Source organism: Contarinia nasturtii, unplaced genomic scaffold (assembly GCF_009176525.2).
Source record: "Contarinia nasturtii isolate CC-2019 unplaced genomic scaffold, AAFC_CNas_1.1 Cnas_scaffold_220, whole genome shotgun sequence".
In the NCBI taxonomy this organism is placed as follows: Eukaryota; Metazoa; Arthropoda; class Insecta; order Diptera; family Cecidomyiidae; genus Contarinia; species Contarinia nasturtii.
Genome location: NW_022197577.1, coordinates 662,892 through 682,434, shown reverse-complemented (window position 1 = coordinate 682,434; position 19,543 = coordinate 662,892). Strand labels below are relative to the sequence as shown.

Genomic DNA, 19,543 nt, shown 5'->3' with positions numbered 1-19,543 from the left:
TTTTCTGTAATAAATAGAAATTTATTTATTTATAATTCTAATAGAATGAATTTGAAAAAATAAATAGAATCATTTATATGAAATAAAAATAATTCTAATTTGAAATAATACGATTTTGTTAGGTTCCCATAGAATGGTGTGAGTATTTATAATTTAGTTGTATTATTTTATATGCTTTATGTGTGTGTACAATGATTTTTAATTGATTTAATTTCAATTTGATTTACTTGAATGATTTTTAATACAATTTTTGTGTTGAAACTATAACATTCAAATACATTCCAAATTATTGAAATAAATTTGATTTTTGCATCTAATTCACACTAAAATCAGATGGCGCTCATTAGCGAGATTCGCAAAAAAAAGTCTCCAATCTCATATACGTCAACCCCCCTTGTGCACATATTTATGCGTTTAATATGCTGCATACACATACATGCAACAAACTATCCAAATGCGGGGGGGGACAGACTAATGCTTAAATATGGTAAGTCGGTTTGGAATTACAATGTCAACTGCAGTAATGGCTTACGGTGCTATGGGCTGTGCACATCGTGCCCGTAAACAAAATCTGGTGCATCGCACGACATCGGCTTTTGAATTTTCGATTCTGTAAAATGGCCTCTTGTAACAATACTCGAATGTGAAAGTTTGTGGTATTCAATAGAGAGAACAAAAGGTGCGGCTGTAGTTAATTTGAAACGATAGATTTATTGGTGAAAGTGATAATGCAAAGTGTATGCAACAAGATCAAGTGGCATCATTTATCGCGTTGCTGTTGGCAGTCAAAATCTGTGTGTGTCGGCCTCGGATTTTCAAACAAACTCGAATCACCGCAAATAGTTTCAGTTAACGATATCAAATATTGTTTGTCCATTTTGAGAGGCTGGCTGAACTGATTGCCATTGTGTCCAGTAAAAAGTGTGAGTTTTTGTGTGTGTGTGAACCCAAATGAATTTCACAACCACAATTCACTTTGAATTTCCGCCACTTCCTCACTGCAATTCCATTCAATGCGCTCACTGGATCGCAATATTCCACGCAGATAACTAATTGTGTTCATCGAAGCTTTACATTCATATACACACTATGTCCGCTATGTATGCAAAATACTTTGTGCTCTCGTTAAAAGTTTTGTTGTCTGCGTTTTTCTCTGCGCCCTCTCTCTCTCTCTCTCTCCTCATCCCCTTTGTTGCTGAAATGTTCAGTCTGAAAATGATTTTTCACGGCAAATATAAATAAACTATTGCATTGTATAGATAGTGAAACGAACGAAATGCAATGGGTTCGTTCAGTGTGCAATGGGTGTATTTCAAAAATTAAATTGTGAATATTGCACGAAACCATCAACAAAGACACTTCCCGAGTGTTGTGATTTTCTGTGCACTACACAGAACCCAACATACTAGCGGCAATTTTATTTATATGCACAGATAGTACGAAAACAGCGAGAGAGAGAGAGAGAGAGAGAGAGAGAGAGAAAAAAAAACGCGTGTGTTCCGAGTGGAACAAATAAAATATGTGACAAAATGCCTGGCAACAGAAAGACTGATGTTCGTTCATTGGAATTTATTTTGTTGAACTCTGATGGTAAATTATGCGCCAGTATTGTCCATATATAGTGTATAGTGAAAGCAAAGAGCTTCAACCAAAGCTTGGATAGACTTGGTTAATGCTGGCTGGCTGCCTTTCTATGCTTCGCACCGACTCCGAGATAAATATCGAAAATGATAAATCGCATACTGTTATGAAAACGAAGCGAACGACTAGCGCGCTAAACTTGCACGGGCCATATTTGTTCAAGTAAAACAATAGAAGTTTCAGCATCCAACAGTCTCATGCACACACACACACATAGAAACAATTTTTATTTGAAGCATTGTTTGTTGTTATTATTATCAATTCAGTTCAGTGTGCTTTTCTCTTATTTGACCCGAAGGCATTCATTACCTAGGTACACACACTGAAACTGCGTGTGTCTGCATGAATGTGCTCGGCAAAACGAAAGAGTAAAAGCATATAAATTAGTTGATAACGAAGGCACACACGCAACAATTTATACACATGAATATCATGCTCGACAACCAGAACTAAATCAATTAATTCATAGTTTTCGTGTATAATACTACACAATGTATACATTCAGTTATAGTTTCAGTGTTGGTCTCGCCTTCAGTTTTGAAAACCGAGTCCCAACTGGAAAATTAAGTCTCATAAAATAGCTGTGGCTGTGTGACAGTTTTCGTGAAAATTACAGTATGAGAAAATTGATCAGTATTTTGATACATCGAAAGCATTCGATTTTGCTATCGAATGTGTCATTTGCATATTTAAGCAGAAACTCATAATAACACAAACAAAGTGTTTCACAACAAAATGTTTGTAATTTATTTGTAAATATTGAAATAGTGTTTTTACTCACCATTTATATCCTCGTCTTCCGGTATTTGGCACTTTTTGCCTTTGAAGCCTTTTGGACATATACACATTACACCTGCGTCTCCAATTTGCCTATTTCAAAATTAAATTACAAACAGTTCGATTAGTTGTTTTTTTCGTTTTTTTAATATTTTGATTTCAGTTTTCAACTGGTTCATATTATTATTTTATCTGGTTAAAAATTCAATTCTTCTGTGAAAAACGTCATTAAAACTCGATAAATCAATTTCCAATATAGTTACTATCTGCATTTAAATCAGCATTCATTTTTCGACACATTTTTTTTGTATTCATGCATTTTAAAATTGAATTGAATTATTCGCTTCATTGAAATGAAACTGATTACATTCTTTAAATGTGCAAATTATATTTAAAAAAAAAAAACATTGAATTTCGAATTTCAAATTTGAATGCATTTCGGATTACAACCTGAGAATATACTCGTAGAAGGTAGAGGGGAGGGGTTCACCAACCTGCCTCCTAAGGTTCGAAAAATTCTTTGACGGGATAAAAATTCTTTCGATTTACTGGGGTTTTTGGGGGTCGTCAATTTTGCCCAGAAGTATACACAACGAAAATTAGAGTTTTGAAAGGTAATGAATGTGCATCCGACTTTTAGTATGTATGAACGTAATTAATTTCGCACAACAATAAATAGTAAAAAATTAAAATTAAGCCAAATAATTATTTTCTTCACACCATACGTGCGTATTGAGCGATTGAATGTATTATCACCATTGTCGCTTAAAATAAATTCATTGGCCAGTTGTCTGGTCGCGTGTGCATTTGTATGCTAAAATGTTAAGTGTTGTGGCTTTAGGAAAATGCACACGAAAACCACATCATGGCTATCCTTTTCCAATAGCTTTTTATTATCTGCTCTTTCCCAACACTTTCGTTCCGTTTGCATTAAAGTGAAAATCGTTGTATAATTATCGTCGTTGTCATAATCGTTGTCGCTGTCGTCTCTGCTATCTGTAGTAGAAAACATCATCACCACCAACACCGCCAACGACATAAGCCATATTTACCATCACTTATTCCAACTCAAGCTGATGTTTCCGGTAATTGTTTTTCGTGTTTCACACACAGGCTTCTCTCGGTTCCATTCAATGGTTAGCTTGTGAAAAAGACGAATACAACAATATGCTATGTGCTATGATGGTATTTTCATGGCATAAAACGCGTAGATATACGAATGACGAACAAAACCGACCCAACAATGAGAGTGGTGTTGTCAATATATATCGAAAAATGGGTCATACGATATGTGTGCCAACCGAAATGCCAACATTGGATTCTCAATGTTGACGACGGCACACACCATCCACCATTGACATTTAGCAACTCTGTTGTAGTTTAAATTGCGCTTTCTCTCTTTCTCTACATTAATATTGAGCAAGCTTATTGAACTTCGTGAGCAATTATTTTGTGGATGTGATGCAAATAAACTCCGAATGTTATATTAAAAGTGGTGGTAAGCATTTCAATGTATCAATTCCAGATGTGCTCTACAATGAATGCCATGACTCGGCAGAATAATATACAAACGAAAGCAACAACATCAACAAAAATTTACATAAACGCTCATATTACATTGTGCACAATCGATCAATCGCTTGAATGCGCTCTTTTGTAGTTGCAACTTTGCAAAAATTCAATTATTTTACATATATGGAAAAATGATGACCATAGATCGACGACGACGACGGTGAACATTGTATTTTTTGTGTATCTTATTTTGACGATTGAATCGAAATGCCATGAATTTTAAATAAATTTTATTTGGAAATAAAAGCACACTAGATTTATATCGAGCAATGGACCGAATTTTGTTGAATGAATTTTTCAATTTGAAATCACATTTTTCCAATGATTTATTGAAATTGTATGGCGTTAAAGAAGAGAATATTACAGATTGTTGGAGGAAGAGGGAGAATGAGAGAGATATTTCAATATAAATTCAACATTCATTATATTGAAGTGGTTCACTGTGTTCAAAAGCGGCCGAAAGTACAACTCATCACCAAATTCTTCACAGAATGTACTCAAGTTCAACATTTTGGAAACACAGTGACTTTTCGTCGCTTGTACAATGTATTTACATTTAAGAAAGAGAGAATAAATAGTTCTTAACGACAAATGGTTTGAGAAAAATGTCTTGTTCAATTCTTGAAGAACTTTAATGCATTTCAAACTAAGTACTGTGACATCGACCATTTCCACTGTTTATTTAGCATTTTTCGCTTGAACATCATTTTGTAAGAATGAAAGAAATAGGAGACAGAAGAATAAATGCACCAACTTCTACTTTCTCTATTAAACATTTTATGGAAATTCACATAAAAGTATAATAGAGTAGGTACTCAAGAATGCATTTAAGATGTGTATTCGTTTTAAAATGATATTTTTCATCAAATAAACCCGATTTCTTTTTTTGTTGTTATTTTAATGTAGATAAAAAAACGATGCATAAATTTAATGTCGGATGTGTGAATTTTGTATTAAATTTAATCCCTCTGTGGAGAACATTTTACACACAGCCCTTTAAAATTCCGATTTTTATATCGAAATTACCCCTATCTATTATATGTTGCACACCGCATATTAGTGTATGCCTGACACAACTGCTGTGTGATATAAGCGATGGCAACCACATCAAAAACAGTATCTTCGCAGTGCGTATGAGAAACGTGTTTTTGACCTATGGAATTTATATTGTTTTTGGCAGCGCTAGTGGTCATAAATCTTATTACATCCGAAATTGAACAATGTCATCTAACAGTTTGATGCTTATCTCTCTTTTAATCACAGATGTCTGTATTTGAAATTCATGAATATAAACTACTTTTAATATAAACCATCGACTATTCCTCTGAGGAGGAGGAAATGGGTGAGGAGGAAAATGTTTTTAACCAAAAAAGATATTTATGTAGTGAAAATCGCTTTTTGACAAAAAAAATTACCTCCTTATTTTAGGAGGAGGATTTTCCTCAACGTTCTCCTCAGGCGTGGAGTCTACATTAAACGCTGAATTTGCCATCGTGCCTAAAAGTTGGCGATCAAATTTGGCATTGATTTTAGTGATTAAAGTTCTCTTTGAAGAATATTTTTTAGGACAAACACTCTGACAATGCACACGTTAAAATACTTGTTGAAACATTTGCTGCCAATTCAATTTAATCGGCAAAGGCCAAACTCTCCTTCAGAATTCGACCAAAGCCAATTCTCAACACAATTGCGCCGTGTTCCGAATCTTCATTCTTTCTCCACGATACTGAGAGTTTATTTGTACAAATGTTTTCTCTAAGCAAATTTGCAATGAGTCGACCGAATATTTTGAAAATGTTCCAAGTTTTTTGTGCCTATAAGAGGACAGTGTTTGCGAGCAAGTATCTGCAGTAGAATGCAAAGACGATGAACCGTAAGATTGCGGATGTGGATGTCTTCGTAATACATTCTCCAACGAATAATTTAAGATTTGTAAAACATTTACAAATAGGAATCAGTTGAATCATTAAATTAAAACTAAGCATATCATGGTTGCTTTCCTGATCATTCACATTAGTACATGTGAAGCAAGCACATCGTACGCTGCCAGATCCGAATGCACAACGACACCGTTGGTGATGCGCACAAAATCCAAGCATCTTTCAATGGGTCGCATTGATGTTTGCTATTCCGATTGATTAAAACCGTTAAATTCGACATCAAAATTAAATTCAATGTTCTTGCACAAATTGCAATTTTGACAACACCAGAGCTTCAACATGTTTATTTTTTTTTCTTTCATTTTAATTTCTAGAACAATGTCGCAACTCGGGATTAAATACAACAATCAAAACTAAAGAAGAAGATCAAGCCTTGCTAATGGCCACAACACCAGGAATGATGTAAGGATTTTCGAAATTTGGCCAACTCTTTCTCATTCCGTTTTTTTATTATTTTTTGAAATAAAATTCTCTAGTTGCAATCGAAGCAGCTTTCTTCAAAAATTCTTCTGATTCATTTTTTCTCACAACTGTTCATGAATAAAAATGATGTCTACATTATTGTCTGGAAATTTTCTCTGATAAAAAGCGAAAAGCAAAAAAAAATGATAAAATTGTTATACACTTACTTGCAAATGCCACCATTTTCGCAAAAGTTTTTGTCTCCGTCATAACATAATGGGCCCACTCCACAATCATTGCCGCTGAAACCCGGAAAACATGAACAATAATACGACCTGTCGGAGAAAGATAAACAACAGAATGAAAAAAATTTTTGAGTAAAAAATACAAAAATTCAGACATTGAAAGATTTACAGACAAATATCATTTATTTATACAAGGAAACAGAAGGAAAAAAATGTATTTGTATTCTAAGAAAAGCATAGAATAACACACAAAGCATATATATATGCGCAATAACAACCAATTAATCAAGAGAATATGAAGACTGTACTTGGATCCAAAGTACTTATGGAACATTTGAAGAAACATCTCATGGTATGTGTGTGATAATTCTCTTCAATTGCGTATCTAGTAAAAAAAAGTGTTCTTTGGTCGTGATTTAAAGCAATTTTTTGGGATCTTTTATCCTTTTCACGCTGCTGATCCCGTTAAATCCAGAAAATGTTTTAGCCGTTTGTCAATTTTACATATATTATTCCAATTCTATTGTCATATCAACACTCATTCAGCATATTGCAGAATGAAAACATTCTCAACATGCCAAACGTATATCATACTTTTACTAGTGTACCATCATGAAACATAAATCTTTCGATAAGAAAAAAAAACGCAACCATATGACAACATAAACAGAGTGAGAACCAGAAGATATCGAATGGCACCCATGAACAGGTAAATTCAAGTGCCAAAAAACATGGTAGGTTGACAAAAAACGACATGTAAGGAATCAACGAGAAAAAAAGAAGCGAACGAACAACGTGTACACAATTTGCAAACAATGAGAGAGTCATTTGAGCGAAAGAGGCAAAAAAAAAACATATGTACAAAAGTGCCGGTACAAAAGGTTTATATGTCGAGATTCTCAGGCCGTTTCCATTAGGTATACTTTTTTCTGCTGTTGTTTCTGCTTGAATAAGCTTCATCTTTTTTCATTGTAAGTACTCATGTTGAAAGTTTCAACAATGCATTGGTTTTAGCTGTAGGGGCTCTTGTTGGCTCGTGTGTATGTGTGTGTGTCCCATTTAGAAGGTTACAATAACAACAAAAGAGAAAAAAAATAAAACGGAACCACAAAACAAAAGTACCAAACAATGCAAACTAGCAACAAGATTTTTAAGTTCCGATTATCTTTCTTCCAACTTCGGTTCGGTCGGTTTGTTTGTCTGTCTGTTGCTCGGTTGGTTTTTGCAGAAAGCAAATGTGACACATCAAATCGTCTGTGATGAGAGGAGTGGATGATGGTAAATAGCAGATGAAAGATGAACTAACAAAAAACAGGCACATGGTACAAAATTTAAATTGAACGAACGAATGATACATAAAAAGAACTGATAAAAAGCAACGCAAAATGAGGCAATTCTATAGATGGTTGAGCTTTTCGTTCTCTTTGTACTCTCGCATCAGAATTTTTACTCGTGACATCAGTGCGGCTGAGAGAGAGCGTGTGTGTGTGTGAGAGAGAGGGCGCATAATTGAAATTGTTCTCGATGTTTGACTTATGCGATACATCCAAGAAATACATAGTGCTTGCACAAATGCACGCCAAACATAAACTTATGAATTATGACATTTATTACGTAGTGCCTCTTAAAGGTACCTTAATATTTTTTCCCTTCACTTCCCATTTTTTTGCGGTGTTTGTTTTTCTTCGGGGATCATAAATGTCAAAGTTTGCAGGAAGCAAATAAAAAAAGATGTGAAAACATTTATAGTGCATTTATTTGTATTTGAATAAGCTTATTGTAATGCTTTTCTTGGAACTCCTTGGAGAAAGATTCGCGGAAATTGGAAAAGAAACAGTGTTGTCAGTATTTTATAAAAGATAAGGAGACATTTTATCTCTCAATCTTTCTTTCTGGCTCTTTTCATTTCCTTCCTTCATGCGTTCCTTCTTCATGAGTCATGCCCCCCTCGAAAAAAGTTTGTTCCATTTTCTACTTCATACCTCTACCTTATTTCTTCTCATTTTTTTAATTCTTCTGTCGTCTTTTATTCTCTTTTCAATATTCGTTGGAATGTTTTTGCATACTGTTGCCATTCAACGAATATTCATGATTTTAGAGAAATTGAAAATGCTTTCTATTTCAAATGCACTTTTTGCTATGAATATTTTCTTTTGCAAATATTTCGTTTTTCACAAGACCGCGTCTTTTGATTCGATGCGAATATTTCTTTTAACCTAATGACTTTTCAAACTTATTTCGCCACTTTTCTGTATTGAATGATTTAATAGCACAAAAAAAAACAAGGAAAACGAATGAAAAAAATACGCGGTTAAAGCTGTGTATGCTATAAAACTCAAAGTGCTTATTCGAATTCCTGTAAAAACCATATCATCATCGTTATCGTTATCCGCGAGGTCAATATTAAACTTCATTTTTGTCATTATAAAATAAATAAAAAAGTGCGATCACGGTTTCTGCCATGATATGGTAACCGGGTCGTTTGAAACCTTGTCACAAAATACCGTATTACACGTTCAAGTCAAAAACAAACTCATAAAATGCGCGAACCAACAAACTGAATCAGTGCGAGTTTGTAAATTATGTGCGTGCACAATTTTACGACGACGAAAAAAAAAGTTTTCATTTTTTATGACGGATCAAACTTATTTCCGATAGCACAAAATGTGCACATATGCATTGCATAAAATTCGGTGAAGAAAAAAAAATGTGTCCAACATCAAATAAGTCAACGAATGATGCATATCTGTTGTCGTAAAAAAAACGTCTTCAACATCGATGCTTTTATGTGCATGCTTACGCTGCTGTTCTTATCGTAAAACGTTGTAATTTACATGATGTAAAAAGAATGTTATGCAAAAAACAACTCTTTTGTCATGAAAAAACAAAATTATAAATTCTCTGCATTTTTCAGATCCAATGACTTCGATCACCGTTATATAATCACACGATTTGTATGCGCTTGAACATTGTAATCAAGTGCACTCACGCTCCTTCCTATTGAATCGAACAAAGGTTTGCGTTCGAACCAATCAATGAGAATAAAGTTATCGACTGTATGCACTTAGAAATCGTATTTCCCCCCTCTATTATTGGCTACCGTATCAATCGAATCGTGTAATCTGGCTTTTATCGATTCACGTTTTATTCCATAATTGATTCACTGTTCGTCGTGAATAGCCGAAATTCGTTTTCTTTTTATTTGGCATTTTCTTTTTATTTGGCATTGATAAATTTTGATTGATCTTTCTTTTGTTATCAATTTCAAGGTGGTTTTCATAGAAAATACCATTTTTCCACTCGGTTGACTTCCGTCTTTTTGTCATCAGTTAAGTATTGAATCAAATTTAGCTGTAAAACTTTGACAAACAAATAAATTCTTTTTGATAAACATTGATTCTTCTCGGAATATTGTTTGCATTTTTCTGTTGATAAAAGAGATGAATATCTGATTTTTAAGGTCAAAACAATCAAAACTAGAAATTGTCTATGCACAGCGGATAAATTTGGATGTTTGTTGCACAACCATAATAAATCTGTGATTTATCACCAGCAAAATTATACAGCGAAAATCACCAGTTTCACCGAAAACATTTTGCTTGGTTCGCTGCTTTTTGTCGCTAGATGTTTACTGTTATGCCACGTATTCATTGAGCTTTTTTGTATTGCATACATTCTTCTAATATGTGATGTCGGTGATAGTTGACCTTTTTTTTCAAGTTGATCGGTTTTTTTTATTTCAGTCTATTTGCTTTTTTCAACTTTTAAAAACAAAATCTACCTGCTTGGTGAATTGTTTGAATAGTAGTTGTTATTTCAACGTTTGAACTTTTTCAGCTCATGCTGTTGTTGAGTTACACACATACACAATACAGAATAAAAAAGTGTAAGTAGATGTTGGTCGAATTGTAGTCGTTTAACTAAAATTGTTCTATTTGTGATACGAATAAACGCATAAATTCACATTTTTTCCCTTTCCCGCAATATAATCGCAATGTACACACAATTTAATATCCCTAAAGCGTTTAGATTATAAAGTTTGTGTGTGTGCACGCTCAAAAGAAGCTCTATATTGTTTTTTTCCGCATGAACTTCAAAATTAGAAAGGTTGCGGGAAATCCACTTTGTAAAGTGACTTTACAGCTCAGTCGCATTTACCCCGACCCACCCACGCATACAGAGAAGAGATCAAAAATACAAAATAAACGCAAGAAACAAGCAAAGAAATCCGATGCAATATAAAATGCATTTGAAGTGGATATTTCTTTTTCCAACAATAATGAGATGTTTGCTTTTCCGCTTAAAAACACTTTGACCAACGACGCAAAAAGCCATACAAAAAGTGAACAAAACTGTGGTTGAGCCTATTTAATTAAGTTTTGCACTTGAGTAGTGTGCTCTGTATGATATAAGCGAAATTATTGTGAGCCTTTAAACCTTTGACAATTAAAATATGACCGAATCGGATGAAATTTCCATTTTTATGAGTCCGTTTGCATTTTATAATAAATATTTTCTCATGTTTGTTTACAAAACAACCTTTCAGTTTAATTGGAAAAACTTGCCGCTTTTGCATTTTCATTTGCAAAGGAATTGTTCGTACTGCCTGTGTGAACTTCACAGTGTGAAGAGTTAAATTTGTTTGTGCTAGAGACAACAATTCCAATGAAATGAAAACCATCGTTATAAATAATTCAACGAGATGTGTTTTGGGTGGTTTTCCTTCTCATTCACTCTCTTTCTCTTTCAATAGTGCTTAAAGTGGCGTATCGGTGTCTTTCTATTTTAATTTCGAAATCCAGTAGAATTATAGTGTCAGTGTTTTGGTCGTTCATTGGAATGTGTATGTGCGCCATGAATAGTGAAAGCCGCAAAGTAACGTATGTTTTATGGACACTAGGAACATCCCAGAAACGCGTGTATTTTCCTTCTTCTACACACACTCTCTCCCTTTGTCAGAGTGAGCTCAATTTCTACATAAATATATTCATTTTTGTTTAGTGTGAATAAGTCTATTGTGTGTCTCTTTTGTGATATAACTTGAAAAACATTTTATATATATATATATATATATATATATATACATTTAACGATGTGTAAATTTTCGGCTCCACTGAAAATGTTACAAAGTCATTTTAGCATGTGAAACGCTTTGAAACTATGGAAAATTTATGACCATTTATAAGAACGGATTTACGGAAAATGAGGTGACTGTGTTATTTTCAAATGTATATGCATGACCCTCATTCAACAGCACCACATTCTTCGAATCATCTATGATACTCTTCTGTTTTTGATTGTGAGTGTCTGTTTGAGGGCATCCGTTGCTTTATTTATTGAAATGAATGTTGTCGTAAATTTATTTAACACCACACAACAAATACCATTCGCTTTCGGTCCATGTAATGTCACCAAGAACGAAAAAGAGCCAGTGGCAATAATTGCATTCGATTTAAATTGTCAGTTTAATTTCAACCGAGGCAATATTTATACGTATCGATATGCAATGACTCAGTGTCATTGAAATTTACAATCTTCTCTGCCACATCATTTTCAAACACATTGTATGCCTTTTTATTTTTAAATACTTCCTTTCATCATCACATTTTAATCATTGACATTGAATCCAAAAGGTATATTCAGATACCTTTTATCAATTTCATTGTATGCGCGATTAATCAATATAGAAACACTCAACCTCAATTAAAAGCGAAAATTTAATTTCAATCCTAAATGTTGAAAATGTATGCACCAATCGAATGACCTTACATTGTATGTCACTTTATGAGTATTTTTTTTTTATAAATTGCCCGAGATTAAATAAAATGCGATGGAACAACGCAATAATGAAATTAAATATAACAATGTTTCTGACATAGTATTTATATTCTCGAGTACTGTTTATATTTAATTTTTCAACAAAACTTGTATTATCATGATGAGTAATGCCATTTGCAATTCACATAAGTGACGTATTTGTATTTAATTCTGCATGTTGAACATGTATTAACCCTCTAGTGCATAGCTCTGCCTTTGGGGTGTATCAATTATTGTCTAAAATATATAATTGATTATAAAGTCTTTTGACACATGAATTAAAGCAATTTCAGAAAGGATCACCCTTTCATTTTATATCCTTTTGACAGTTTGCTTTTGGGTAGATATTTATCTGCAGGCTCAAAAGTGCATAAAAACCATTGCCGTGAAAAAATTAATTATTATACAAATTCACAGCATTTTTTACATTTGCGGATACACGTTGAAGACACCAATTATTGTCGTCACAAAATTCAAATGTACCAAAAAGTTATTGTATGTTTTGTTGCAAACAATGAGTTTCATTGTTATCAAACATATTGTCAATGCATAACTTTGTAATGCATTTTTTGATATTATAATTATTCTTTTTTAAGTATTCTCACAACAAAATCAACTAGAAAAAAAATTAATGCATTAGAGGGTTGAAGTTGGTTAAAAATATGTTTGAATGTTAACTGAAAATCTATCCCTGAATCCTTATCTGAGCATGAAGTTGATATTCAAAGTGAAACAAAATCTGAGTCTGATTCTGATCTCGTTGTGAATATGACGTGCATAAACAAATCTTGTTTGCGGAATTTAGCATATGGAATATATACTATAAATAATCTGCATTGCAAAGTTTTACAATGTTAACCAAAATATGGAACTATTTAATGACTATGCAAAGTTTTGAGTTGTTGATGTTGTTGTTATGTTAGACAAGAAATTGTATCAGACTTTGTGGTCAGCTGTCCATTCGAAATGTTTTCAGAAGCAATCTAGCGTTTAATTGAGGCACCAAGAAGTACAACGTATTGTGCATTTATTTGCCTATTTCTCATTTAATATATCTTTCAATGACGAGCAATGTCCCTCGGGGGTCTCGATCTCGTCTAAATAACGAAACATGTATGATACTGGTAAACATCATTTGCCAGCAAAGACTGTTTTACGGAATAAAAAATATAAGGAGGAGAGCTCTGAGGAGTTGGAGGAGCAAAGTTCCTCTTCAGTGAGGCTAAAATATCAAAAGTTGGAAAAATATCGACAATATTGCTCCTCAGAGACCCCATACTTTGTGCTCTTTCAGCTCCTCTCACATATATCGCTCTGCAAAACAGTCTCTGTTTACACGAAGTCGCGTAGTAAATTTGGTTCTTAAAATCGCATCAAATTTTATTTTTCGATCATAAAACCGCGATGCAATAAATATACACCACAGGCCGACGATGAACAATTTCGATTAGATCGAAAAAAAAATACGGAATTTGAATTAAGCGCCCAAAGCACGGAAATTCCACTTTGATACACATTTTTTTTTGTCGTTATCATCACCAAGCCATCGATAAATGTTTCGAACCGAATTGTTTATTGTAAACGCTGTATGTATGTCAAAATAAAGATCGTCTGGTCGTGTCATGATGAATTGAAATACTGATACTGAACAGCGTTAGTTACAACAATGCATTGACTCAACACAAGAAATATTATACTAATAAGCCAGACGCACATCGAAACACAGCCATAAAATATAATTATATGATGGAATAATTCGAGTAAATAAATTGTCGACTTTATGCAACATTTACGCACTCATGAATCACTAAATACACAAACATGTGTGTGTGTTGCTCATATAGTTGACGAGAGCTGTGTGCTGAGCACAAAAATTAAGCCGAAATTGGTGTCATAAAACTGAAGTCAGAAGTGATAGTACAGGCGCGCATTTACACAGTACATGTATCGAACTGTATGATGTCATTTAATGCGAAATGAATCCTGATTACTGAATCATCGATGCGATAATAATAATGTTTTACGGCTTTTAATTTGCGCTGCCACATACATTTTCCCAAGCGAACGAGAGAGGGAGAGAGAGAGAGAAATCGTTGTTCTGTGAATCGAAAATAATAAACGCATTTAAAATAGCCCAAATAACACCCGAAGATAATAATAATATTTTAATCTTATTTTTTTTTCATTTGGTCGGAATTCATTAACCGCATTCCACGGGAATCATCATGAAATGTACTTTTCAAATTTCATAAAGGAAATGAAGAAGAGAACATCTTCCTACGCAAAATAAGCTCAAGGGCGACATCTAAAAGCACATCTCTGTTGGATTATTATCTCAACGCATTAATCGTGTATTAATGAGGGAAAAAAAATCAATGGTGAGCGTTTGGATTTCTTGTTTTGCAGATCAGCTTCGATTTTTCGTAGAAATTGACCTTGGAATGAAAATCCAACGGAAGTGATTTTGTATCGAAATCCTTGTGATTTCTTGCAAAATCTACTTAATTGGGCAGTGCAAACAAAGTTTTGGACATTTCTCATTGAGAAAATCTTCTCTTTTTCCTATAACTCCAAGTTCGCGAATAAATCGCATTGGAAGATCAAAACTTATTAATAAATCGCAATAAAAATATGGAACTTTTCCTGTGATTTTTATTAATGACACATTGAATGGACCAGCTCATTGGTCAAAGTTTTCCGCTTTTGTGGCATTAAATGCGGCAAAATTATGTTCTATTCAATAGGCTTCACACCTGCCAAAGCCAATTCAAGCAACAAAACAAGGAAATGGAAAAGTTGGTACGAAAAAAATGACGAACCAAATGGTGCCATTAACACTTGCAAAGTCGTTAGTGTGTACTTATATTAATCTCTTCATTTCGGTTTAAAAGTCTCGAAAAGTCCATTATATTTAAAATGTGCTCACGCAAAACACCGTACCCAACAGTTTTTTTTTCTTCTTCTTTCAGATCGAAATGGAACATTTTTAACTCAGATCCGTTAATAAAAACTTCGCTGATACACACATTATAATTTCCATATTCAAGCAATTCACTTCTTCTCAAAAGGATGAAAAAGAGGTGGGTGTGTGTGTGTGTGCTGAAAATAAAAAAGGACGATTGAAAGCAAACAAGAATGTCAATTGGTAACATCATTCATTCGTTTGCGTTGTCATGAAAATGTGCGCAGATTCTGTAGTGTGTGTTCAGGTTGCCATGCACAAGATCCACTGTGCGATTTCAACTCGCTTATCTGTCGTTCTATAATTACACGTTCTCTCTTTCACTCCATTCAACGTATTCTCCCATTCATTTTACAAAAGCAATAAAAGACTTCCCTTTGTTTGGCGTGCGTGTATGTGTGTTCGTCAGGCGTCTGCATCAAACCAACACACACACTTTGTAACATTTTTATGATTATTTTAATCTGTGTCGTCGCTTTAAAACTTTTCACATAAAGTGTCAATAGAATTTTGTTGTCTGGTGCATTAGTTGCACAAACACACAAACGAAATGAGGACACACCTAATTCGCAATAAAAAGAAATAAAATCGGAAATGACAATGGCAACGACAAAAGGATATGATAGCAATGTAGGCGTTACAGCCGACTGCATGGTAACTCTTATTGTCGAATGATAAAATCATGGATGTAAACCATTTCAATTGTAAAATTAGTAAATTAAAATGAAAAATTCAATTGCAGTTTCCTCATTCGGTTTGAAAATAAATGGTATTAATTTTAATCACATCTCAATCGTACTTTTTAATTTACAAAAGTTGGCATTTCAATTTCGTCAAAGAAGTGTGTAATTATTCGATTCGGTAAAGTTTACGAATGATAAGTAAAGTAATGCTGTGCAAAATGTGATGATTTAAGCGCCAAGTTTCTGTGGTTTGAGAAGAACTTTATCGAAATAAATATAAATTACGAAGTAACTTAAGCAGCCTCATCGCAAATATTTGAATTCGTGTGCACGCTTTCGTGGTAAAAAAGAGACCCAGATATGTTCGTCTCCGAAAAGGCGAAAAGCGAAAATTCCACAAACAAAACAAAATACCAACGTGCCAAATAAATTTTGGAATTTTATAGCGTATTGCCGTGCACGCATTGTATTTATCGTGCGACTCGGCAAATGAACAATAAGAAATTTCGACGAGCATTTTGCAATTGAGGAATGGCGCAATTTAAAGTGTGGAACACACACGCGCCTACAATATAACGAACGAATACGTGTAAACACACGACAACACTATACACAGGATGCGAAGCAAGTGAAAATAAAAATTGTGAGTAAACAATAATTAACCGAAGCGGGAATTTAGCACATTACAATGGGTTTTTGCATACACCATCACTTGGTTAGTGGAGCATTAAAGTCGAGCATTCAACTTTGGTGCACGCATCTCATGAATTATTTTAAAATTAAAGAGAAAAGGGTTTATGTAACTATATGCATACTTTGTGCGGAAAAACAGTGTGAGTTTAAAAGAAAATAATCGAAAATTTTTTCCTGGCAGTTTTTTTTCGCCGCATCAAATTTTTGGAATAGACAAACCACATCCCGTGTTCGGTTGAACTACTTTTTCAACAACTTGTGTACATTTATTTCGTTATGTCACAATGAAAATATAATTTTATGTTCGACGAAACGGTTTTCTCATTTTCCCATCTTTCTCTCGCTCTCGCGCTCCTACTTCCATCTCATTCTCTATCTGTTTTTAAATGGCACGACTTAAGTATTTATGGTTTGTGTTGCGTGAGCGCACATACTTGCCCCCAAAAGACGACAAACTTTGCACAGAGCTCGCAGCAAATATTTTATACAATAAGAGATACACCACAAATTTTCAATGACAAACACAAACAACAACAGCAGCAGCATCAGCAACCGAATGCCAAACCAAAAGGAATATAAAAAAACCGATAAGCATTTCGAAAGACATTGCAATTTTGCAAATTTCGATTGGAAAATTCAACGCGTAAACATCGAATAACAAAATACTGTGTCGCGCGTTCTAATTCTCTATTTTATAATCGTTTACGCGTATAAGCTATTGGAAATGTTAAAGTTTTGAATGCTGAATGGAGCCTATTGGGTGATGTATTCCTCTGTTGTGTTCGCATTTTATCGAAAATATAAATAAATGAACGAGTGATAAATCAAGCGGAAACAGCCAGAAAATGCTATATGTTTGAGAATAAATGAGTTCGTGTTTTGAATCAAGCTAACCAATACTTTCGCTGTATCATTCGTTCTCACTCGTAACTCACTCAGTATTCATTGTATCGGCATTGCACAGTGCGGCACCAGTGTACCAGCTGAAAACTGTCGGCATTCACACGCGTCATAGTGTCATAGTGAAACAAAACAGTTCAGGATATGGAGTAATAAAAATACACCCATCTCTCATCCCAAAATATCTAGAGAAAATGATAGAGTCAAACGAAACATCAAGATTATGGCGGTTTGCAAACATAAATCTACCGATATTTTTGTTGTACAAATGTTATGTTCAAAAATGTTGTGCTCAAAAAGTATACCCAATTCACGTGTGTCTACTATCGCACGCACAGTCCTATCTTTGGTTCTATCGGCTCATTGTTTCTATGCACCGAAATAATGCGAATCAAGGAGTTTTACCACGACACTTCCGCTGCTTGCTTCTCGGAATGTTTTATGCCATTGCTGAGCAATGTTGATTTGTGGTTGAATTGCTTTTATGTATACTACTCGAATGATGCTTCATTTTTATTTCGTGTAAACAATAAAGTGGATCTCGAAAAGATCAGGCCAAAAATTTATATACACTGTAACCGGATTAGGCATATTGAAGAATAGCTGGGTTATATATTTTGATACATGACAATATCCTTATGAAACTCATAAAATTTGCCAAATGAATGTCTATCAAACCATCCCTTCCCCCGTTTAAAAATGTGTACATAGTGCCTTTCGTTGGAAATACGAACGTTGTGCAACGAGTACATTCTATTTGAGCTGAAAAAACGATAACGTTCGGTGCGATTACGAGAAAATTAATGATAAACTATTGGGCGTTTACAATTTGCTTTTTAGCAAACAAACAGAAAAAAACATACACAGACAAAAAGGGTATCAGCTTCGGAACGCAATAAATGAACGTAGTCTTTGTGGAGAAATCAACAAAAGATTTGCCAAGTTCCATTTGGATATTCGTTTTTGCGCCACTTGCTCTTCGGCTTTATTTAATTTCCGTTCCGATTTATTGGGGAATCATCGCTTCGGTGATGTACGGTAGGGTATACACGCCAGTTTATGTCAATACCAAAGCATCAGTAACAGTAAACCCATAAGCAGCAAACAAAAACAACGATCAGACACACCGACAGAAGTCGACTTAAGTATGTGTTACATTTAATGTTCAAATCGAAATGGATCGCGGCTACAAACCACACACTAATGTGTATAAATCAAATCTGGTTTCCGTTGTAAATTGTATTGCTTTTCCTATATAGCTGTCCATCGTCGAGCACATGTTACATCGTTCGCATTTAATTGAACTACACACAATTGCTTAACTTTCATTTTGCTTTGATTCGTTGCATTTCACCGTGCCATTCTCTGCCCCCCTCTTTCTCCGTCCTTTTGTGGTTTTCTTCCACTCTTTTTTTTTCTTCTTTTTTCTATCTCAATTTTCTTTTACCTTTTCTTCTCTTCCATTTTCACTCGCATTTCAATTCCGCTTGTTTGCTTTGCATGTTTGGTAATCTGGTTCGTGTGTCGGAATTATCGAAGCTTGAGTTAACCCAAAGCATAAGTTGTACATCTCGAAAAGGGAACGAAACGAAGCGTCTTTGTTGTACAATGTAATGGCAAATACATTCTCGCCCCTTTTCTTCGGAGCGGGGCTTTTAAAAAACAATCTACAACCGAAACCGATTAAATGACATTGAACATTTGTATTACGTCATTTAGCATTTTAAAACTATATCCGACATAAAATGAGCTGATTCTTTTTTTTTCTTCTATTTCATCATCTCGCATGCGAATTAGTGTTTCATTGTGCAATTGCAATGTAATGCTTGACGAACTGGAAACTAAGCACGATTTAATTAGACATTTACATTTAAAATAGCTCCGTTTGGGTGTGTGTGTGTGTGTCGCCAT

The 19,543-nt window shown here is 34.2% G+C and overlaps 1 protein-coding gene across 1 annotated transcript in view; it reads right to left on the bottom strand.

Annotated features, from left to right (window-relative positions):
- Positions 1-19,543, bottom strand: part of LOC116336887 — a 177,118-nt gene that overhangs the window by 84,642 nt on the left and 72,933 nt on the right. Inside the window, exons 4-5 of the mRNA XM_031761079.1 lie at positions 6,560-6,667; positions 2,423-2,511 (exon numbers count right to left, since the gene is read on the bottom strand). Coding sequence (XP_031616939.1) covers positions 2,423-2,511; positions 6,560-6,667 — 197 coding nt within the window. The remainder of the gene's footprint in view (positions 1-2,422; positions 2,512-6,559; positions 6,668-19,543) is intronic.